At 34.1% G+C, this 25,087-nt stretch overlaps 1 protein-coding gene across 1 annotated transcript in view; it reads right to left on the reverse strand.

Annotated features, from left to right (window-relative positions):
- MEOX2 (mesenchyme homeobox 2) overlaps positions 1-24,800 on the reverse strand; it is a 64,745-nt gene extending 39,945 nt beyond the window's left edge. Inside the window, 1 exon segment of the mRNA NM_214121.1 lies at positions 24,284-24,800. Within this exon segment, the coding sequence (NP_999286.1) occupies positions 24,284-24,797 (514 nt within the window). The 5' untranslated portion in view covers positions 24,798-24,800.
- Positions 24,801-25,087: the final 287 nt, after the last annotated feature.

Raw genomic sequence — 25,087 nt, forward strand, 5'->3', positions numbered from 1 at the left:
TGTTTGTGTTTGTCAGTTTTTTGAAGTTGCTGTCTTCTTCAGCTCTGTGACTAGTACATAGAAGGCAAAAGCAAATTCAGTGACTTAACCACCATGTCACTTCTTGGTGTAAAAGTTCTTAGCCATTCCTCTCCCTTTCTCTACTTTTCAGAATCTTCTTAGGTTTGTTTTATATATAATGTCTAGCATTTTCAGCTGTACTAAGTATAAGGAATTGACAAAAGTACATTTACTCTTTCTAGAAAAAGAAGCTGCAAATTTACTTTTAATACATAAACTTATTTATAAACTTGCAATGTTATTTTAAATTTGAGTTGTGTAGAAACCATAATGTTACATCTTTTTTTGCAAGCAGTTTCCATGTGTTTATTTGTAAGTATAGGGATTAGTAGTAGGAGAAAAGGAAATGAGCTTTCACTCTCCTGTGTGGAATGCAAATTTCATATCTATGTCTGTTAGATGTCAAAGGATGACTAATGTCTAAACTCAGAATTTTAAACACTTGAGAGTAAAGGGAATTAAACTTATTTATTTTTTAAGAGTTTTGCGCAATTTAGGTCCTTCATTATCTTCTACAGTTATTCAAATATTTATTTTATTCTCTTATTAAATAGTAATAGTTAAAACAGTAACTCTGTGCCAGTTGTTGTCCTATGCACTTGGAGCTAAAGGCTCCATCTCTGCAATCAAGTTTAGGAGATATGGATTAATATACAATTTCAATGCAAATAACTCAATCAAAAATAAAGGATGTACAATAAGGTACAAGACTATGGGAGGAAGAGAGTGAACACCTCGTCTAGGGTGAGTTAATGATGACTTTAAGGAGGAAGTGGGTCTTAAAGAATGAATGGAATTTCTGTAAATGTAGAATATGGATATTCCAGACAAAGGAAATATTAAGAACAAAGTCTTCAAACACAAAAGAGCACAGAATGTCCTTCCTGTTAGAAAGCAGTGCTCTCCTGGGGTTGAAGTCCGGCACGTGGAGAATGCTGGAGTACTGGTGAAAAAAGTATTGGCAAGAAAGTGTGGACTGTGCGCAACACGGTGTGTATAAATTTGAGGGTTTTAATCAGGGCAGGATTAAATGAGTGTGCCTTCAGAGCAAGAGCCTGACCTTTTTCTTTAGATTATCTGCATCCCCTCCCCACCCCCCAGCGGAAGAATTTCTCAGTTTAGGTATTATTGACATTTGGACCTGATAATTCTTTGTTGTACACACTGTCCTGTGCATTGGAAGATGTTTAGCATCCTTGGCTCCTAGCCAACAGACTCCAAGAACATTTCACCTACCTTCAAGTGGTGACAATTATGTCTCCTTAGGACAAAAATCACTCTGGTTGGAAAACAAGTCATCCCATTTTAAATTCTGGCATTGTGCTGGACACAGAGTCAGTGGTCAGTGAAGGATGTTTAAATCAACGTTCATAGTTGCATTTTAAAAAAGAGGAAAGAAGCATTGGGATAAACTGGAGAGAGATTCTTGTAATGATACACAGGAAAAATAGAATCTCTAAACTGAGAAAGTAGGCTATGGGAAATATTAAACAGTTGTTCAGAAGGTAAAACTGATAGCCTTTGATAACAAAATATATGAATAAATTTTCTATTAGTAAGTGGTTATCTTCTTTCCTCATCAAACTTGTCATTATCTGTAGCTGAGATCTTAGAGCTAAGCTAATTAGCATGGTTTGAGAAAGGAATATTTAAATTATTTTAATTCTACTCATAATTGATGAGAAAATTAACACATTTGTTAAATTGACTTGGTCAAATAGGCACCTACATAATATGTGAAGCCTGAGCTTTTACATACTTATTGCTTTTTAAATCAACCACACATTTTTTAGAAGTACAGTGCTTTACCAATGGGAGGTACTCAATATGCACATTAAAAATGACTGAATGACTGAACAAGTCAGGGAGATGAATCAGTCATCCTAAAAATATGATAAACTGCTTCAAACTGACCTTTCTTGAATGAGTTTTCTATTTATGGCTGAGCAAACACACACAGTTCCCTGTGTAACATAGAGTGCATTTATTATATGACTGGCAATGATTAGGGCATTACTCTATAGCCATGAAAGAAAGCCATTTTCTAAAAGAAACTAAGGTTACAAAACCTGAGCCTGTGGTTCTGGCATTATTAACACCACTCTCTCTGCTTGAGCTAATAGACAAATTTTCAAGTACCAGATAATGACTGGCTGGGTCAGCAGATATAGGTGCTACTACCACCATAATAACATTTAATCACATAATAAGAGAAAGCATTATGCAATGGAAAGGATCAAGATAAACAAGGTAAAATAAAATAAATTTTGTAGTTAAAACTTTGTACAGTTAACCATTTCATATTTAGTGCAGGCAAAACCATCGTTTATACCCTGGAGGACAAGACCAGTGCTCCCCACCCTACAGTTCATTCTCTTTTCTGATGTACTAAGAAAATCTAGAGCAGAAAATCAACAGCACCACTACTGCTATTTGCCCTCTGGATTACTTTTGGAAAGGAAAAATAAAATCAGCCAAAGACTATTATTTAGAGAATTCTATATTTAGCAACTTTGGGGTCTTCAAGGAAGGGTCCTATATTAATGTATTACAGAATACTTTTTCTTTAGAGAAATGTTTGATTTTTAGTGATTTTCAGTTCTTCATTTTCTTAAACTAAACACAATTACGCAGATATGGAAAAACATCTTGAATCAACTCTGCTTATAATCAATAAAGCAGATACGTCAAATGGCTCTTTTAGCATGAGGAGAATATCAGCTGTACAATATTCCAATGAGATTTTTTAACTGTCAGCAGATCAGAAATTTAGAATGATACTGGATTCAAAATAAAGGAATAGAGATAGGACTGGAATTAAACATATTTTTTAGTTGCCAGGCAATATAATTTTTTAAGGTTGAGTAATGCATTAATCCCCTATAGGAATAAGCAGACTATTATTTTCCATAGTTTTATAAGCCAAATTTTGATATTTTTGGCTTAGAACAATGGAGCAAGCCCCCATTCCTTCAAAAATTTTCCACATTCTCTTTAATATTAACACAGTGGAGTGACTGAGTATTTTTGGTAGTTTATTTGTATTTCATTCTGAGATTTATAAAGAATGAAACTACTCTAAGATATTTATGATTTAATGTCCTGCATGTGAAAATTTAAAAACATAATTCCATTAAACCTATCAATATCTCTCATAATTAGAAAGAGATAGCCTAACAATGAATTCTTCACGTCTTGGAGCTCAAGTTTAAGGTATTATTCATACTGTGCGAACAGAAATCCTAGAATTAAAAGGCCTTTATATCTTTTAATCAAATAATTGAGAGATGTAAGTTACTCAGGCCTCAAATATACTAATATTAGTGGTCACTTCCATATCTGTAAATAACCAAATCCATACCTGTGGGTAGAAAATCAACTTTTCTATTGCAGTTCTGCACAGAGCACACCAGTATGACACTATTTTGCAGCTACAAGCATACTTTGTTTAAAAGTATCACAAATTCTGATAACCAATATAATTACAAATTTATTGATAAAAAGGCAATTAGAAATATTCAATTTTTTTAAAAATGGAATGAAATAAAAATTCTCAGCTTATAGCCAAATCTGCTAAAGTCAAGCAAAAGAAATTTCTACAATAATCTTTAAAATATCTGAACAGCATAACAGAAAATTTATTTTTAAAGGAAAAAAAAATGTGCAAGTGTTTTGAAGGCACAACCACTGTCAATAACTGCACAGTGCAGGCATCCTTAAAGTAGTGACAGATTAGTATAAGGAAGGCAGTGAGAAGCCTGGGTACTGTAATGGCATGTTCCAGTCGCTAGGCTATTGGCAGACACAAAACAACTTACTGTCTTTTTTCCTGCTTTTTAGGGCTGCACTCATGGCATATGAATTTCACAGGTTAGGGGCTGAATTGGAGCTATACCTGTCAGCCTATACCACAGCCACAGAAATGTAGGATCTGAACCTCGCCTGCAATCTACACCACAGCTCATGGCAACACCAGATCCTTAACCACTGAGCGAGGCCAGGAATCAAACCCGCATCCTCACGGATACTAGTCAGGTTCATTACCACTGAGCCACAACAGGAACTCTTCAACTTGCTGTCTTGATCTCCCCAAGTACACACTTGGTCCTTTCAGTACCTTCTTTCTGAAAGCTATCCTTCATCTATCTATCTATCTGAGTTAAGAGGTTTATAAACCTTTAAGTGAAGAAAAATTTACTTTGAATAAAAATTTTAATTTGGATCAAGTATGTTTTGCTTTAGAATTTTTAGCAGTGTGTTTGTTAAAACAAATATCAACCACCGCTATTTGTGCTCACAGAGCTGACAATTATCCATAAAGGGAAACATTAATTAATTTATTTATTGTCTTTTTGCCATTTCTTGGGCCGCTCCCTCGGCATATGGAGGTTCCCAGGCTAGGGGTCGAATCGGAGCTGTAGGCGCTGGCCTACACCACACCAACACGGGATCCGAGCCGCATCTGCAACCTACACCACAGCTCACGGCAACACCGGATCCTTAACCCACTGAGCAAGGACAGGGATCGAACCCGCAACCTCATGATTCCTAGTCAGGTTCGTTAACCACTGAGCCATGACGGGAACTCCCCATAAAGGAAGAAATTTAAGAGATAATTGCTATGTTATTGAGACATAAATTCCTTAATTAAAAATAAAGGATGAACACAAACTTTAAATAAAATAACAATGCATCTCCTTTTTAAGTTTAATTTGGAGATATACTTGAGTTTTCTTTTTTATTTCTTTTGTATCTTTTTTGTTCTATGTTTTTTCGAGGACTTTAACATTTGGCTTCTCCTTTGTTCTGCCTCTTACTTGACTGTACTTCCCTAGTGAATTCCTAGTTAAAATACATGTGCATTTACTTTAAAGAAACTTATTTATTTTGATTGAGATAAACAAAAATAAAACCTAGGTCTGAAATTCTCTAAAATTAAATACACAAGCAAATAAAAAACAAAAAGCCCTCAGTGATGGATGCTTTACTTCTGATCCTTTACCAACACCCTGCCTCTCTAATAAAAGCTCTTTTATAAGGATCAATTACTGCTTGATTTAAAATAGAAAATGAAATAATCTAAAGATAAAACAACTATAGGCCCAATTCAGTCGGGGGCCTCAGGGCTCCAGATTCCTAGCCTTTCCTCTTCAAATTCCCTAGGATCCCACAATTCAGGCTTTCTACTTAAGAAGTTTCCAAAGGCCTTACAAAGTTTATTCTTGGCTTCAGCTCTGCACTTTTACTGAACGTCAAGGTCTGAGGTTTGTTTGAATTCCTGCTCTGTGGAGATCAGCTAGACTTTCTAGCAGGTGTGAAGACCCCATGGCTCCTTCTGTTGCATCTCATTTCCACTTATTAATACTTTATCTTGGAGGATGAAGCAAAAGTGACTTTTGTGTTTCCTGGCAGTCTCCTGCTTCAAAGAACTTAATAGTGATTTGTTTATTTCAGAGGAAATGGAGACCAGTCAGTGATGACAGATTTATTAGTTAAGTGGACATCTCGCACAGAAAAACCTTTTCTTACAGTTCAGGCTTTCCTCTAAGCACACTCTAAATGTTCAAGACAATGTTATACTTTTGGCAAATCAAACCCATGTGATTCAGTATAGTCGAATTTGTGATATGACTTCCTCCACACACATTTCCAGAATAACTTAGAGAAAGGAAAATGAGCAAAGAAAGTGAATATTACCTAAACTAAGAAGAAAAAAGTATTCTAATGAATTAGTAACACTGAATATGTTTTGGAAAATAACTGAAGGAATATCAAAACAAAAAGCAAGGAAACAAGAATTCAGAAAGAATACTTGCAACACAGGGAAATCCTCAAACACCAGATCATGAAGTAATTTCAGGTATAACAACACTATAGATTTAATTCTTATATTAATCACTGATACAATATATTTTAATGTTTAAATTTTCACAGTAAATGTTAAAATCAGACATTAACTCCAAAATGGTTCGGAGTTAATGTCTGATTAACATTAGACATTAAAATTGGTCAATTTTACCAGGAAGAAAATATCATGCAAGGCAGACACTGGGATCTTATCAATGGAATTCTATCCCTTCCAGATTCAATTTCAAAGAATCAGCTGATTAACACTCAATAGTCACTCAAATCAAATACACAGCGGTAATTAAATGATAATATTGCCAGTCTAGGAAAGTATAAAGTAGATAGCATGTATTATCAACACTCTTACTATAGAAAGTGAATAGTTGAAAAACCCCTAAAAAGAAAAGTTTCAACCATTTGACATCTTAATAAGTGGAGTTAAATTTTCAAACATATTATAGAAATAAAATAAAGCTGCTGAGTAAGAAATTATTTGCCAAAGTTTGGCATACATTATTTTAGGAGTGCTATTCTCTGAGCCTTAATTTTCTCATCTTTAAGAATGAAAGACGCCTTGACAAATTCTAGAATCTCTTCCAATTCTAATATTCTGTAAAAGTGTTTGAATATCCGAAGAATGTTCTCTTAATTTTTTTGCCACTCCTGAGGCATGTGGAAGTTCCTGGGCCAGGGACTGAACCTGTGCCTCAGCAGTGACGTGGGCTGGTGCAGTGACAACACCGGATCCTTACATGTTGTGCCACCAGGGAACTCCCTGCAAAATATTCTTAACAGTCTTCAGGAAAGTCTGAACAGCTTTCAAGATAAAGATAGAAATGCCAGGAAGACTGAAGAGGAGAAACCTAGGAAGGACTAAGAGTCATGTCACTTGTTTCAAAGTTTTCATCTAAATTCTGACCTTGATATATGGCAGAGCTAATAACATCACAGATATGCCCAGAAATGTACTCCACAATGTTTTCCATGGGCCTGATCCTCTCCTGCCTTCTCAGGATAGCACAATACAGCATATATATTTAATGTCAGCCAAATAAGTTACCTTTCACTGTGATTTTATCAAATGATGTCCTATGAATAAAATTTCTGCATTACAAAATTTAGCTATCTACAATCAATTATCACCCCACAAACCTTGATCTATAAGACACAGGAATGCTTAAATTATAAAAATCGAGGATATGAATAAGAACACCCTAGGAACAAACTTTGTACATGACTCCAGGAACCCCAAACCTGCTTTGCACTTCATATCTTCATTATTTCACCTAGGACCCAAGGGTGACTTGATCCAAGTCACAGTTTAATAGAAGTTCATGTACTCATGGCTGCAGAAGGGAGAGGTAAGAAGTGAGAGGATTTGAGACTCTTGTTGTGCATTTTCTGAACCCTTCCTGGATCTCTCCGGATATTTTCATCACCTTTGTTATGTTATCATTTCTGCTATCATATTGTTATATCCAGTTGTTTCCATGTTTGCCTTCCCTATGCTATGCTTACTCTTCCAGAAACCTCAAGGTGTTCTATTCATCTTGAGGATGCATAGCACAGAAAGTACCCATTTAGTGAATTATGTCTGAGTTTGAATTGTGATGCTACTGAGATACTTATGGCACTGGTGTGCATGTGCTCTGTGTTTCTGGAGGCAGAGGATGAATAGGCTCTAATTTGATAATAGTTACCATTTATCTAAATGGTCTTTCTCTGAGTTACTTGTTTTTAAGGAATTAAGCTTCATCAAAAATACTGTTAATAGGTGATGCAAAATGAAGTGTAATTCTGTTAGAAATTATAAAATGAGAAATTTCTTGTTTTGTTTTTAATATTAGAGGAAGGGAAGAGAAAATGTGAGAAAGTATTTATATCTGATCTGAGAAGAGCATGAGTACCTCATGAAGCAAATCCCTTAATACTAGTTATACTTAGGATTCTTGTGTTAAGTAGCCCCTTCCTCCTTAAGCATTTCTTTAGGACACAGTTAATTATGGAACATCTTTATTCCATCTATTTTGAATAACATATTTAAATTTCCCACTGGTTTATTTTGGCTTGCTCACAACCTGATTTTTCATGGTAAAACCATTCACTTTGGAAATCACCTCTTTCTACTGCGTACTAATATCCACTCAACTACTCTACTGCATTTAACTAACATACTTTCATTAGTGATGCTTTTTTAAAAATAGAGATGCTTTTCTTATGTAGACTATTTCTTCTAAATGATTTTTATAAAAATATAATCCCTTATCTCTATTACTTGGGAAAAGTACCCTCTTTTTCTTATTTGGGAATATAGTATTTATCCATCTAAAGTAATAAAAAAAATTGCCATTAGTAACATGGATTATGACATCCACACATTTACACACAACGGGCCACCAACATCATATGGGCAAATTTTTAAATATAAAAGTAGACTCATAAAATTTTGCTCACTGAATACTACTAAAATGTTTTCCCTACTTTTCTTCTACATTGCCAATAAAACTTTATTACAAATTACATTTGGTCTGGTTTGATTCTGTTCCAAAACCTCTCAAAAAACAAGGAGAGTTGCCTGAACACTTACGTATGTCAGGCCCAGTGCTTTAATGTATATATGTGGAACTTGTGTAACTAAGTCTGAATACAATCATTAACATTTTTATATATTTTCCTATTTGAATGTACACTCTCAACTAGTAAATTCTAACATGAATGTATCCAGTGATAGATTTGTTTACTGTGAAGTGTTAGTATTGCCTTCTCTCCCACAAATTGCTAGCAGTGCAATCAATTAGTTACCAATTAATCTCTATTAAAAATGAATCCACTGATGAATAGTCCTTCTTCCCACATATTCAAAACTCTGCGGTTGTGGCAGCTTAATTGTGTAATGTATGGCCACAGCCAAACAGGCCCAGATGGTTCTCAGTGCAGATGTGAGACTCCCCATACTTCACTTTTCCTTGCATTTGCTCTTCTCTAATGCCAAGATGAATATTTTATCCTCGTTTTCTTCCTAAAAAGTTAAAAATCTTCTCTAATAGTCTCCTCTGTTTGTCAGCTACCTGACTTGAAATTCTTTAATTCATACCAGGGAGACTATAAAAGACCAAATCTTTTGAGAGGATTTAAAAGTTAATAATTCTTTGTCATTAATTGCCACTGTCTGATTCTATTAAGTTTTCATACTTCTCCCCTGGAAAATCTAGCCTAATTCCTGGCATGTTCCCCACCCTTTCCCAGAAAAATGTTCTCCTCCCTATTCCTCAAGAGGCCTAGAAGAATCTCCCTAGTTGACCCTGCATTTTTGATTATGTTTTCATTGTTTGCCTTCCTACTTCCAAAATTCTATTATTTTTTACATTCACATTCATTATTGTGTTGCATTTTACTTCATTTTAATTCTGTTTTTATAATTCAACAACTTAATATGTCTGATTTTACTTTTTGATAACTGCCCAAATCTCATGCCTATACATTATATTTAATTAACAATTATTTTAAGATACACTTTGGTCTTTTTAAAACTATGAATGTATTTATGTTAGTGAACATTTGGTTGAGTAAAGAAAACATTTATCCCAAAAAATAGTGCTCTTTACATTTTAGTTTTAGATATGCTTCAACTTTTACAGATATAGTTTTAACAGTTTTTGGCTTTGTGTGGTATTTGAATGCTAATAATCTCTTTCTCCACTTGAGAAGATTCCCACCCTTGATGACTCATTCAGTTGCTGAAGAGTAAGAAATTTGTCTTTTTGTCTAGAAATGCTTTTCAACTGGACTTTCCAGCAGATTGAAGTGTTCTATATCTGCACTGTTCACTACATTATCCAGTAGCTTACACATGGCTAGTGAGTATTTGGAATGTGTTTACTGATTTGTAGGAACTGGTTTTTAAATTTTAATTAAAATTTATTTCTATATAGCTAGTGGTTACCATACTACCCAGCAAAGAAGAGTATTATGATTATTAATGATAAACACAGATATACAAAAGACCATTTCTAATAAATACTGAGCAACATGTCTAACTTGCTTTCCATGTGCAGAAAAGAGTAAGATTTAGAATACAGAGTCCCTACCTCTCATAACTTTTCAGTCTAGAAACAAGAATATTCTATTGGTAGTTCTCAGTCTTGGCTATACACTAGAATCACTTGAGAGCTTCTCAAAATATCAATGTTCAGATGCAATAATAAAATATCTGAGGTTACTGTCAAAGTAATTCAGACAAGGTAAGAATAGTGGGATGGTATAAGTGAGTTAAGATTTGCCATGTGTTGACATATATTGCACATTATGGGCACCTGAAGTTTATTATACTATTATCTCTATTCTTCCGATGTTGTAATTTCCCATTATAAAAAAAATTAAAATTCTAGCTCCACTCTAGATTAACTTAATCATAAGCTATGAGGCATGAGAATTGTTTAAGAGTGCCCAGATCATTCCAGTGTAACATGAGTGTTGACAGTTATTGGTCTAAATAAAGTAATCTTAATGATACCACATTAATGAAAAGGGCCAAGAACATGAAAAATTGGAAAGTTATTTTTCTTTACGAATTGAAGGAATTGTTAAAATAGAATTAGTATCAGAGTCATGGATAACAGATTTTTTAAAAATTGTCAAGATATTTTGCGCTATGGATTAATTTTACCTCTTTTACAGAAGTGCCAACTCATGTAAGTAGTCTATTGCAAACGTTCTTTTCACAAAATAGTCCATGCGATATGCAACTCAGCTCAGAACCACAAGCGAGATGGGTTTTTTAGCTTGCCTGTATTCTCTTTCCTTACTAGTCAGCCCACTCATGTGTAGTCACTTGGTGTTGGGGATCAGCATTCTCTAATCGCATATCATTGTTTGAATCTGGTTAACCAGTCATACTTAAAGCAGAATGATAGGGGCTGAGGCATCATGGATTGAATCAGCATCACTGTATCAAAGTACTCAGAAAGGTATTTTTCATTTTTTTTAATTCAGTCTACTTAAAAATTTTCAAGATAATCTTTTTCAAATCACCAAGAACTTGTGCCACAATCCAACACTACAAAACAGATTAATCAATACTCCGTATTTTCCCAATGACCTGATAATTTCAAGCTTAATTTAATGTTTTGGCTTTGTTAGACTTTTTAAGTACTAAGATTACCTGACTATATGTAATGTATGAAAGCTCAACAATTCATAGGATAACTGCACAGAATGTTTACAGAGTTCATGTCTCACCCCCAAATAATAGAATGAGGCATTTCTATACCTTAATTAACAAGAAGTTGGGCTTAACAATCATGAAATTTTTGAAAATATAGGCATTATACCTTTTTAAATGTAGACGATTTCTGCTAATTTATAATAAAGTTTCTAATAAATGCATATTTTTGTCCTGGCTAACTCACAAACATGCTGTGTAGCAAAGTTTTTTTTTTTTTTTTTCATTTTAGAAAGCATCCATAAAATCATTCTGAGACAAACACAAATAATTACTTAGTGGATATTCATTAAACTGTTTTATGGATGTCCCAACAAACTTCTGAATTTGCCCAACTGCTAGAACTCTGAAACCAAGAGTCTGAGAAAACCCTGATCCAGAAAATTCATTCAACATTGGCTTAGCATTTCCTATGCCACAAATGGTATTTATCAAGCACTTCTGTGCACCTATCCCTATGCTGGATACTACACTAAAGGAAAAAGAAAACACTGACTTTATCTTTAAGAATAAATGTAATTCAGATCAAAGACTAGAATACAAAAGAATTCATTTATAAAACAGAAACAAACTCACAGATTTCAAAACCAATCTTACGGTTAGCATAAGTGAAACCACTGAGAGGAGGGAGGTAATACGAGGGCGGGAATAACACATACATACTACTGTATAAAATAGATGATTAACAAGAACCTACTGTACAGCAGAGGAAAATCAACTCAATAGTTTGTAATAATATATATGGGAAAAAATACATATATTTATATGCATTACTGATTCACTCTGCTGTACACCAGAAACTAATACAACATTGTAGGTCCACTATACTCCAATAAAATTAAAAAAAAAAAATCAAAGACTAGAGACATGTGAAATAGAAACTACAAACAGAACCATGAAGCAAAATGTAACCGTGTTGTTATGTAGTATATAGACATTAATGTGGTAATGGAAATGCGATGATTAGCTTTGGGTGGTATTGACCTCAGAAGGTGTCACAAGCTGTATTTTAATGAAAACAATAAATATATATTGGAAAAAGATATTACATGTAATGAGATCAAAATACAAAATAAATCTGGCAGGCAGCATAAACACACACACAGTTAAATCTGAATTAAGATTAGTGGATTTTATCAACATCAATTCCCGATTAAGTTTTTATATTATAATATTAACACTGGAGAAAACTAAGTAAAGAGTGTTGAGATCCCTCTGTATTACATCTTACAACTATATATGATTGTACAATTTTCTCAAAATAAAAAGCCTCTTAAAAAGAGGTAGACTAAGTTTATTGATGAAATAGTTATTAAAATAAAAGCAAAGTCAGTAGCAGCAAAACTGGTCCAGCTGGTCAACAAAGCCTTTAATGGCTGAGTTGGGAGATTGTGGATGAAATCCCATTAATATATAGCCTTAAATTCTTATCAAAATAAATAAGATAGTAAATAATAATTAGCGTGTCTTGACAAATGGAAGAGGCACAAAATCTTTTGGGAAAATTCTTAAATGCAACTATGATTACATATATTTAGGTACCTATATTAGAAAGTACAGGGACACGGTTTTAAAAAACATTTAGCATTGTGTTCCAAAGACTAAAGGAAGAGATCACTTTGCCAGAAAAGCACTGTTCTAAATATATCTATCAAATAATATATATACAAATACATGAGATTATATTAATATTTAATTACATGTAATATCTAATATACTATGTATTAGATATATATGATATTTAATAAAATGTAATTGTACATAAGAAGCAGTACATGTAAAATCAAGTAGTATATCATTGAGGGACATTAGCCACTTCATGCATATACATCAAAACCTATAATTAAACATTTATATTGAAACTGTAGGATACTTTTAGTTTAGTGTATAATTCCAAGAAGAGGAATGACTGAGTCAAAATAATACCGTATGTCAAATATAAGACTTTGTCAGGGAAGAATGAATAGAGGTAAAGATGTTCAGAAGACAGAGCTATATCAGAACTCCTGTGAGAAAACTAAATTAAATGCAAGAAAGATCAAAGTAGGAATACAATAAAAAATTACAGGACAGATTTGGGCCGAGCTGTGTAGAAAAAGGCAATATGAGTGATTTCTGAATTTAAGTCTAGTAGAAAAGGAGAAATTTTTAATTGAGACCACTAATATGAAGGGATTTTGAATATAAATTAAAATTAACTCTATAGAAGAGGAATTATTTTTTATTTTAGAAATAGAGGTGGGTTTAGACAAAAGAGGAAAAAAATTCTTGGAAGAACCAAGTGTACATTTGATGTTTAATTTTGCGTTTTGAGGTTCTAGGAAGAACTAAGGATATGCAATCATGAGAGGTCACTGTAACAGTATTCCAGAGATTATGTGGTTCATTGTATTGGAGAGAAGCAAGCAGATGGGTCTGGTATTTATAGATTGTGAGGAAGATGGGTGTCAGCTGATCATGGAGAAGAAACAAGGAAGGCGTGTCTGGACAGTAGAGGCAGAAAAAAAATGGCTGATCATTAACATTTTTTAGTATCTTCTGGGCAAAAATGTTGTATTCAATTAAAAAAATAAGATCAATATTTATTTTAAAATGGAGTTAAAATTAATGACTTAAGGCAAGGGAAAGATGCTTGGTGTCTACTTGTAGCTATTTATTACTTTCAACACAAAATAAACATACATTATAAAGTTCAATTAAGCAAAATGTACTAGTTTCACATTAAACTTTTTAAACAGGAAATAGATTCTTCAATTCACAAATGGCTACCCAAAATATGAATACATTTATATATTTACTACTTACAACACAGCCCAAAATATGAATCCATTTACGTGTTTACTACTTACAACACAGCCCAAAATATGAATCCATTTACGTATTTACTACTTACAGCACAAAATATGAATCCATTTACGTATTTACTACTTACAATACAGCAAAGTCTTCCTGCACGTTAGCATAATAATAATAATTATGGTTTATTGTATGAGGTGTCAAAAACATGCAGACTCAATGGTAATCCACAGAAAGAACTACATCATCAGAAAATTTAAAGTTAAAAAAGAATAACTGTGTTTATATTTATAAAATGAGAATGAAAAATAACTGAGGTAATCACAAATTCAGATTCAGAGAGAGGTAGTTTATACCCAGGTAAAGCATTTTGTCAAATTCCATTTTATTCACTCAAAGGCAGTAGCCAACATTTTAAATGATGCTGAAATCTATTTTTATTGGGACAACTAAAACCTTAAGGTTTCAAAATGTGTTATGAGATCTTCCTTTTAAGGACACTAGGCTGAAGTCAGGGTATGGAAGTTCAGCTGCCACTGCTTGGCTGACCCGACAAACATTACTTAACTTCTGTGGGTACATTCTCTCAAGTAGAAAATACATACAATGAACTGGGTGATACCTTGGGTATCCTCTAGCGTCTTGGTAATTCTGATTCTAATCATCTGTTGAAATATTATAGGCTATAAGTCATTTAAAAAATTGACAAATCAAGCCTACTCTGACAGAGGTGGTGCAGCTGGCCCTTTCTCATCACTGCCGCATGTTACTGAACGTTTAATGTTTTGTTCTTCCTGTACCTCTCTCCTTACTACTTCCCAGCCCTCCCCAGTATCTAGCAGAGAAACAATCACTAGTCTTTTGAAATTCTTTTATTTTAGGGGATAAACTGCTGTCAATCTAAGAACTTCGAAAGGGCTCTAGTGTTCTAGACATTTAGCATTTTAATGCAGTATTTGATTCTAATGTTTATTCAAAAGTAACTGTAACAGATCCATAATAATAATATAAAAGTTCTCTGAAATACATTTCTGAATTTCTCACGTTAAACTATGGGCATAGGAGAGGTAAGTAAGCTCAATAGAGTGAAATCAACCAATCACCCAGGACCTGCAACCTGGGCAAGCTTTGCTTTCTCTTGCCTCACCCTAACCAAGAATTTCCAAGAATTTACTAAATATAAATAAACATACAAATAAATAATTGTTTTCTTTGAAAAAAGAAGTTACTATCATAAAATTGTTTCATGTACTTTATGTGGTATATAATACATTTTTAGTTTTTTGTGGTATTTATATATTTGCCATTCATGAAGTCTCCAATTGGAACCACTCAAAATAACAAGGGGCTATAATATGTAAATTCGCTCAGCAATGAACTTTATAAAGCAGCACAAAAATGTCATGTCCAACCTCTTGGTTAACAGTGGCAACAGAGACCTAAAATTTCATTGTCATATTTAAAGTTCTTTGCTTTAAATTCTGTTCCCTCTTGATTAAATGACTCTGTACATTCCTCTTGAAAACAGGTATTTAATGAAGTGGAAGGAGGCACTTGAGAAAGGTTAGGAGATGTTCAAGCAAAAGAGGCTATGGAATGAGAATCTTAAGGGTAATTAAGTGAAGACAACTTGAGTATCTTACACAGCTTGCTTTAGAACTTACCCTACATTTCAGGAAAATGGCATGTGACTCACAGTTCTGGGGACAGTTGCAGATTATTTTAAATAGCAGTCTTTCAGGCAAGCATCACTTCCTACAGTGCTATGCTATTAGCAGTAAAATATAAATAAACAGGCAACATAAGACAAGATTGTTTTCAGATGGTGCATGTCCACAACACAGCTGCACCTACACTGATAGATGATAAAACATAATATCACTTACCGAGCCTGACAGTGTTCTAAGTGCTTTATGTTTATTAACTCACTTAAATTTTTAGGAAACTACAGAACAGAGAAGTTAAATCACAGTAGGAGGCAAAGGGAACTGTTGTATTCTCCCAAATCTACTTGACATTTTCTCTTCTGGGGCCTGTGTTTCTTTACATTGACTTCTATGGATTTTATCCATGGATACCGTGTGATATGCTTTTCTGTTTTCTGATTACATCTGGGAGTCTTCTACTAGTGGGAGGCAATCGTAGAAGGCTGGCAGGCATGAAGACAGGCTACTGAGTGATATCTGAGATTAGCTACATCTTTCACCTGAGATCCCAATTTTGCTAGAAGGCTTCTGTCCTTCCACTCTCCCTGGATTCTGGATTCTTGTAAAAGTTTCCTCTATTTGCCCCCTCTGGTTTAAAAGTGCTAATGTTTTCCACTTACAGGCAGACCCTGGGTGATTCCCCATCCTGCTGCTTTCTGACATAGTGCCCACCATCAAAGAGTCATCATCAACCTCTCTTTAGTTATCCCTTTGAGTGTGCCATGTATTTTCTTGTCTGATAAGATGACAAAGATTTAAGATATATTCTTGGTGACTTATCAACTATTCAGTAAAAAATGCAAAAAAAAGGTGTTGCTGTTTCTTTTTATTTTCCCAAACATCTAGGTATCCAAGAAAAAATTTGGCGAAGCTCTACTTCTAGGAACAAAGAATAGTTCTGGAGGAAGAGGCATCCATAATTTCCTGAATTTTGAAGGTAAATATTCAAAGGATGGTAATCTTGGAAATGTGTGCAGCAGTAGGCTGCTGAATTTGGATGCCCAGCTTCTAGCTTTCCTGTCATTTCAATCTCTTAATAGTTTACATCAACATGCTCAGTTTAAGGCATCCTGACCCATTTATAAAACAAATAAGAAAAATGAAGTAAACTTAGCCTGTAGTTGGAGAGATTTTCATTGTTGAAGGCAGTAAGCACATGGAAAACTTATTTTACTTTTGAAAAATGTTAAATAAGATAAAAATCACTTAATTTCATTCTACCCAATTGTGAGTAAAGCTCTCTTTAGATGGTTCTTAAAATGTGAAAGCCATTAGCTAAATTACTGGCATCTTACAAAATCAAAGCTACATTTCATCAATTTAGCTCCAAGTTTTTGATGGCACGATTCTATTTTCCCAAACCATGTGTTTTAACTATCAAAATAAAATCAATCATTTGTGAAACTGACTTGTTATTCATGGTTTATTTTGTAAGAGTCACTGTCCATTTTATGCATTTTTCTTTAACTAGTAAGAATACACCTCCATTTAGTTTGTTAGTTTTTCAGGAGGCTCAGTATACTCATCCAAAAGCTTTCTGTGCAGTCCAGCAAGTTGTAAGAAGCCACCTCTACAGACACCAAAAGTATTTCACCACCACAGTTGCAAATAACCATCATTTGCAAAAATAAGTTTTTATTTGGGTGTCATTTCTGGCAAAGCTTTAAGGCTATATTTGCAAAGAGCAAAATTCTCAGCCTTTAAAATTCTACTGGCATTCAGCAACCCAAGCTGGACCCTCCTCTAGGTTTCCACAGAGTCTGAGAGAAACATGACTTCATCTTAATCATTTTCCTGCCCACAGTCATGTACGATAACTGGGAGTTTTTTTTCTTAGAGCATTATGGAAATCTCTTGAAGTGCATAGAAAATAATGAGCTAGAGGAAGAGAAAAACGAAAGAAAACAAAAACTGCAGGGAGTTGGCAGATTTGTTTCATGACTATCATTGATTACCAGCTTCAGGCTGTTGGGCTCTCCACACAGCTGTATATGCTTCAAGCATAATATTTTATTTGGTAACTGAAACATGTAATATTATATTATGGTCTTTAATATGGATACTTTAGTTCAGAGAATTTGTTATCAAGAAATTAAATCTGAAATTCTACCTATTAGTGTGTACATATCTTGATATAAGTAGATTATTTTAAAATGTGCTTTACATATAACTGCCATGTCCTAGTTGATTTACCACCTTCCGTGTTTTTTTTTAAAACCATTAACCTTTCCACTAAAATACAATAGAAACTAAAAATTATAAAAAATATCTTATATTCATAATTTCAATCGATATAGTCTATCCAAGCTTCAAAAAACATTATGTAATTTCAGAAAGAAGGCTTATTAAAACAAACACTATGACATTTAGATACATTTGAACATTCTAATTGAGTTGATTGTCTGAAATTTTGAAGAGCAACAATTTCTGAATTTAAAACTTTCAATAAAACGCCAATGTTTTCACTACTAGGAGTTATTACTCACTCTGCTTATATTTGCAGTAAAAGTAAAAACGCCAAGGATGTAAGAATTAAGTTACCAAAATCCACGAATATTTTGGAAATATTAAACATTTAAGGAAATGCTAACTTTGAAAATTAGCATAGCAATACTATCATTCAAGTTGAAGATCCAATTTATTAATTTTAAATCTATATAGTATAGGAGAGCACAGTGGTTATTTTTGAAAGAACTTTCCTCATACAAACCCTTTCCAAAAATGTATTCGTATCAATATAGATTTTGCCTTATTTTTCTTATTCATGTACGCATGGAAGACATAAGAAAGCATGCAGAAAATTTTAGAGCTTTATGAAAATCAATATTCCAATACACAGTAAAAAATTTATAGATGGTGACATGTGTAAATTCAGAAATATTATATTGCTGTGGAAAATGTGATACTATGAATGAAAGTTTTGTGAATAAAGGGACAATTTTAATTATATATTTAAAATTATAAATGAGGAAAATCGATAATTGACCCAATCACATATGAATGCATATTTTTAGCAAGTAATTTGCAGTTAATTTAGTAAGAAACATTTCAAAAGGTTTTAAATAGAAATATTTACTCTGAAATATGAAAACAATATCTGAAATTTACACAAATGGATTAATTATTTGTTATTTTGAATCATAAAATACTATGTAACACCATTTTCTTAAAGGGAAAATAAATTCCTTACATTGTCATAATGTAACTGGAAAATCATTAGAGAAAAGGGCATCCAATTTAAATTAATTCTGTCTCAACACAGGTAATGCAAATTGAAGGCTGAGACCTAAAATGAATTTTACCATTGGAAGTTGTACTCCACAAGAGTAATGCAAGGTTTTCCTTTGGTTGGATTTTGAACCTCACTGATATGTGAGTTAGGAGTAGTGCAAGGAATGAGTGTTGCAACTAATTTTTCTTTATTATGTTACTCCATCTCTACTTGAGGGTTTCAGTTTGATCCCATTATTCCAAGAAATAATCATAAAAGCGTCATAATAAAAATATGAAAAATGTTGTGTTTAATTTTCTTTGCAACCTTTATGAAAAGCTTATTATTGATAACTAAACCAAATTAATGACTAACTCACAGAAATAAGTTGCAACAATAAAATGTTTTGATGTTTAAATATGAAAAATATGAAATATGTCTAATACAATTTCTAATTATGGGTTGGTCTTGGTTTGTGTTTTATTTATTTATTTTTTAATTGTAACCATTGGAATCATTCAGCAATACAATAATCTAAGAAATGTAATTTAGCTGGCTACTCAATAATTAATCCTTATTTTATGATTACAATCAAGGTGGGGGGAATTCTATTCCTGATAATCTTACTTCATGCACTAATATATTTCCCCACAAATTTATTATTATAAAAGATAATATGGCAAAAGCACAAAAAATTGAGAGATAAATCATCCACAATTATTAACAAATATTAGTTAAGGAACTCCTGTATTTTATTTTCTAATATTTTTTTACCCTTATCATTTACCACTGATAAATGTTTATAGTAATTATAGAAATGCTTGTGACAAAACATGCTCTGCAATATTAAAAATAAATTAAGGAAGTGAACATGGTCTAAAACTAAAATACACTACAGTCATATTGGTTATGCTCATTTTAAATGAAAATATAAAAAGCACTCACATTTTTATTTTGCTTCTGGCTGCCATTTTTAATATAATAAATTAATGAAATTGCCCAGCACACATATATATTTTAATATAGTGAATAAAACTAGCATCATTACTAAGCCAAATACACGTATTAGGTTTACATGTGGGGACTTTTTTGGGGCATAACTCAGCTACTAATTCCTCCATAGGTTATTTCTTTTAAAAAAAAAGTAAATTCTTCCACAAACTATGGAATTAGTCTCCCAAATTTCTCTGACTCTTGGCTATTTTATTTTTGTTTAAAATTAATTTCTTAGACTGTTTAGGTCTTATAATAAAGTATATTTTATAAATTCCAACTCTGTGATGAAGGGTCTATGTTTTCAAACACGGGGAAAACAAGGTAATGCTTAAAATATTTTTTTCAGTTTATTTGTGGATATCAGCTTACAGTGTGTCAACACGATGGTTTCCATCGATAATTGCGGTAAACAAAGATTAAAATTTTAAATATTTGGTAAAGGGTTTTTTTACCCAAATAAAAGTCTTGCGTTTAATGATTTTTATTTTCAAATAATCTATAAAGACAGCTACAGAGAATTAGAAACTATTCCAATATTTATTTGCATTCTTCCTTCTATCCATTGTTGACTTGCAACAATAAAGCACCTTAATTCTAAAGGAATGGCTGCTCTTAGCTTTTGAGTGTAATCATTAGAAAACACTCATGTAGGGCAATAGTACTTAGAATTTTTTTTTAATGTCAGGTCATTGTTTAAAAATTTTCACACCTAAATTAACCTACCACTCCAAGAAAAAGACTGAAAATGGTACATTTTTTATTCCACATATTTGAGGCATTTAATTTGTTCAATATTCTATAATCATCGAGATCCAATAGACTGAATTTTTAATTCTAAAGCAAATGCTCAAAAGTCATGATCCAGTAACACAGAGATGAATAATAAAATAACTTTTTTCTTTCAGAAAACATGATGATTGAAATATCTAGAAAAAGGTATAATACTAGAGTTAGGGTGGGGTATTTAATCTCCAACCTATTAACGTAATACTTGCTTGTCATTCTGAAGAGCCAGGTATATAGACAGACATAATTTGACAACAGATATTTTATGATCTTGCAGCTATAACAAAAATATTTACAATTTTACAAGAATCTAGTATGATTCAAAACCTTGTAAAAGCCAAACCCCTAATCACCCCCTTACTTTTTTATATAATTTTGAATTTTTATAAAATATGTACTTCAGCCAAGTAATTTGAATGGAAAATATTTACATATTTATATTGTATATTGCCTGCATAAAATTGAAGTTAAACTGATTAATATATTTTGCTTACATTAACTGAAAGTAGGCAATTTATACCTATTACTACAATGCATGGTGAACAATCAAAGGTAACTGAAGCCAAGTAATTCGCACTATTTATTGACTTTTTTTTCAGAATCACCTGTTTTGTTCAGATTGTTTTAAGTACAGTTGTAAAGTTTTGATTTTTAAGAGTCCCTTTGATGGCGTGGCAAATGTTGGCTTTGCTAATAATGCTGGAAAGCATAGCAGGTTCAAAGTTGCAGATATGTTTAACACGTAAAAATAGTGTGTTTTTCTATTAAACTTCATTGTTCTCAATTGTCAATAAACTATAGTGGAAGCCTAAAGTCCATAAATATTTGCTTCTAGACCCTTAAGCTTCTTCAGTTTGTGTATATGCATTTTCATGAGTGTCTAGGAAGAGGAATGCATGTAAAAGCACATTGGAAAATGTTACATATTGTAGTTTTAGCATCATTACCATGGATAAAAATTTGGGTAGTTTTCCAGTATTTTCCAGTGCTTACAGTTCCATGTGAATTTCATATGGTCATATACACATATACATACAATCTGGGAATGAAATGCAAAGATATAGAATTTTGTATCCTGTTGGTTCCACCTTTCTCCAAGGTTCATGTACTACGTTTTCTCTCAACTAGAAATATGTGGCAATTATAAACTGCCAAACGAAATATAAATGGTCTCTGTTACGCATGAAATGAGTTCTGTCTAATTCAATTTTAAAATTTGAAAAGTTCAGAAATTTATTTCTTGGAAATAATTGAAACATTAAAACTATGCTAGAAGCAATGAGAGATAAATGTACTAACGATATACCAGAATTATAGTGATTTTCTATGTTCCTTTAGTTTCTGCTAGGTCAAGATGCCCTTATAATACTTTGAAATGGAATACCTCGGAACATAAATTGTGGAAGCCCAAATGCAATATTGTCTCAGGAAAAGGATACCTTGTATTTATATCTACCTAAAGATCTAACAAATATTAATTAATAAAATAGTGAATTTGGCAAATTAAATTTTATTTTCAGAGTATACATATATTTAACTAGAAGCTGGGGTATTTCCTTTAGATAGTCAAAAGTTCTTTCAAAATATTCAATCAGAAAAAAAAAAAAGTTCATTCTAACTCCCCAGTGATTTTACCCTTGGTGATAACTAACTGTATTTCCCACTCAAGATGTAATATAGTAATACTTTATGTAGCTGATAAAAACTTCTGTTTATTTTTCCAATACTTTAATTATCACCTTCACCATGTATATGGTTACTTCTCTCCAAAGAAGGGTAGCACTATTAATATTAACAACTTTCTTGTTATTAAAATAATTGAAGGGAACCAGTTCTTAGATCACACCTCTTAGATCCCACTTTCCTTATTTCTCCTCAGCCAAAATAACGTATCTTTATGAAAATATCAATTTTCCCCATGAAACTTAAGTGCATTGGTTCAGTTGAGGAAGCATAAGAAACCTCTTTCACATAGTTTCTCACAACAGAAAGTAAAATGAACAGTAAGAGCTTCTGGTAATTGCAAAAGTGATGGTGACCACCCTGAACTCAGATCTTATTCCAGAAAAGTTACATTTGTATCAAAAGCTGATTTTATAAAATGATCACTATATTCTAAAACTGACTTTTGTTTTCCAATGAAGATGAAAACCTATTGCTATGATTAACCTTTTTAACCCTCTGTCTAAGGAATGCTTCACTTATGGTTAGTAAAAACCACTAAAAAAAAAAAAAAAATGAGTGATACTGCTGGTAACTTTCTTGGATCTAAATCAGTTTGTGATGAGGCATTAGAAGTTCATTCCTGACCTTGGAATGCAAAAATTAGATTTTGAGTTTGTGATAGAAGAATCCATCCCATACTAACGCTGAAGAATAATTGATACCACTGCTCCAAAACAACATGAAATACGCGGCTCAATCACTGTCTTTCATGTGAGATCTTACCTAAAGCATTATAAAGGATAAACAATTTCCAATTCTGCAAACTAATATCTACAATTATCTCCCAGGACTGTTAAACCCATTCCACAAAGAAAGAAAATACGTAAGTATTACATTAAACAAACGAGAGTTTACACAAAGATGAAACGAAGGTTGCGTTTCAGCTACAGAAGAAAACTCACAACTTCCCTAAAGGTAAAGCATCTTTTAACAATTCCTAAGAATACAGATAGGTAAGGGCTTTGAACAGTCTCCCGCAAAACTGTTCTCTCCGTATTGCTAAAATTTAGCTGGCAGCCTGTAACTTCAGGCATGCGCGTTCAGTAAGGTTCCCCTTTTGCGTGGCAGCTCCTTATCTTTACTTGGATCTACCTCTCCCGTGCGCACCCTCGAATACTAGCGGTACCTGGGTTGCTGCTGTTTGTTTCCCAGTTCTTGTTTCGGATAATACTCCACTGGTTGGGGATTTTCCTGTCCACTTTTGAACCTTAAATTCTCTCTTGGGTTAGCATCACAAGAACACAGCACTATTAATCCTCTTTTCTCTATGGTCTAAACATGTATTTAGTTATTCTGACACATTCTTTATAATCTTCTAAATTCCTAGATTATGCCCTCTCCCCTAAGAAAGGGTATTTTTTTTTTTTTTTTTTTTTTTTTACCATTTGGAATAGGGTGCTATTTAAAGAACTCTGAAATCAGAATTAAAAAAAAAAAAAACTAAAACTTTTTTTCTCATATGCTCTGCCAAGTTCCACTGCAAGTTCCAAATATTGTGCAATAATTTGGAAATCCAGTTAACGATGGGAAAAATCGAGCCACTCAGAGTTGGGAACTTACAAGGGAAAAGTCAAGGAAAGGCACCAGCACGCACGCCCAGCGGGCGCTGTCTTCCAGGGTGCACTTTCCTCCCCATCACTCAGATGGAAGGTCACGCTTTGCAATCGATTTCACATACTTGTCACTTGTCCTTTTTTCTCAACCCTCTGGTAAACTAGTTTGAATCTTGGATAGTTTAGCGCAGTTGGCTGCAGCTTTGCCCTAGGAGAAACACGTGCCCTCAAATAAAAGGACCAAAGCAGCCTCGCGGAACTTGGCAGCAGGGAGTCAGAGAGTAAAAGACCTGTACCGTACAGCCTGCCGCCTCATTCTAGTGTAAGAATCTTCCCTGTCATCTCTCCGCCCCCTTCGCGGAGGGTGCCGGCGCGCCCTTACCTGAGCTATCGCTTTTCCTCTTGCCCCCGCTTCTCTTCTCCGCCTCCGCGGGTGACAACGCCTGACGGCCGTAGTCCCCTGGCGGGCACGCGGCCCCGGTCGGGGTGCTGGAGCCCAAGCTGGAAGAGTTGGAACACAGGACCGGTGGACTGCTTCCCAGCTCCGGGGGCCCTCCCGAGTCCGGCTGGAGGCAGAGGCTGTGCCGAGCCGCACTCGGGGGGGAGGACATCTGCGGGAGGTGCCAGTTGGTTTGCAGAGCTTGGTGCTGCTGCTGCTGGTGGTGATGGTGGTGATGGTGATGGTGGTGGTGGTGCCCCCTGTGATGCTGGCTGGCAAACATGCCCTCCTCGTTGGGGTATCCCGCGATTATGCAAGACGAGGAAGAAGTGGAGAGCTCAGGGTAGGACATATGGTCAGATCTTCCATGGAGGGCGAGAGAGGACTGGGAGAACGGGTGCAAGCCTTGCGCGGTGGCGTGAGGGCTGCGCAGGCAGCCAAAGAGCGGGTGTTCCATAGCATGCACGTCTCGGGTTCCAGGCAGAAGACTTCACGACGGTTCCAAGCGCCACCACCCTCTGTCACTTGTCACTGGAAACCGTGTGACTTTTCCCCCTCTCAAAGCAATAGCCGCCCGAGTTTCTGCAGAGCTCGGATAATCCCGGTCCTGAGCCCTAGCGGCCAGTCTCCTTTACATATAAACACTCGGACCTGGAGGAGCTTCCCTCTGAGCTACTCAGATGTCAAGAGTGGGAGAGGTTGAAGCCAAAAGAAGGTGGTCCCAGAGAACTGCATTCAGGGGGAAAT

The sequence above is a fragment of the Sus scrofa genome, chromosome 9 (assembly GCF_054392235.1).
Source record: "Sus scrofa isolate SSC_HxYL_T2T_F1_AM1 chromosome 9, Sscrofa_HxYL_maternal_Yorkshire_Landrace_v2.0, whole genome shotgun sequence".
Lineage (NCBI taxonomy): Eukaryota > Metazoa > Chordata > Mammalia > Artiodactyla > Suidae > Sus > Sus scrofa.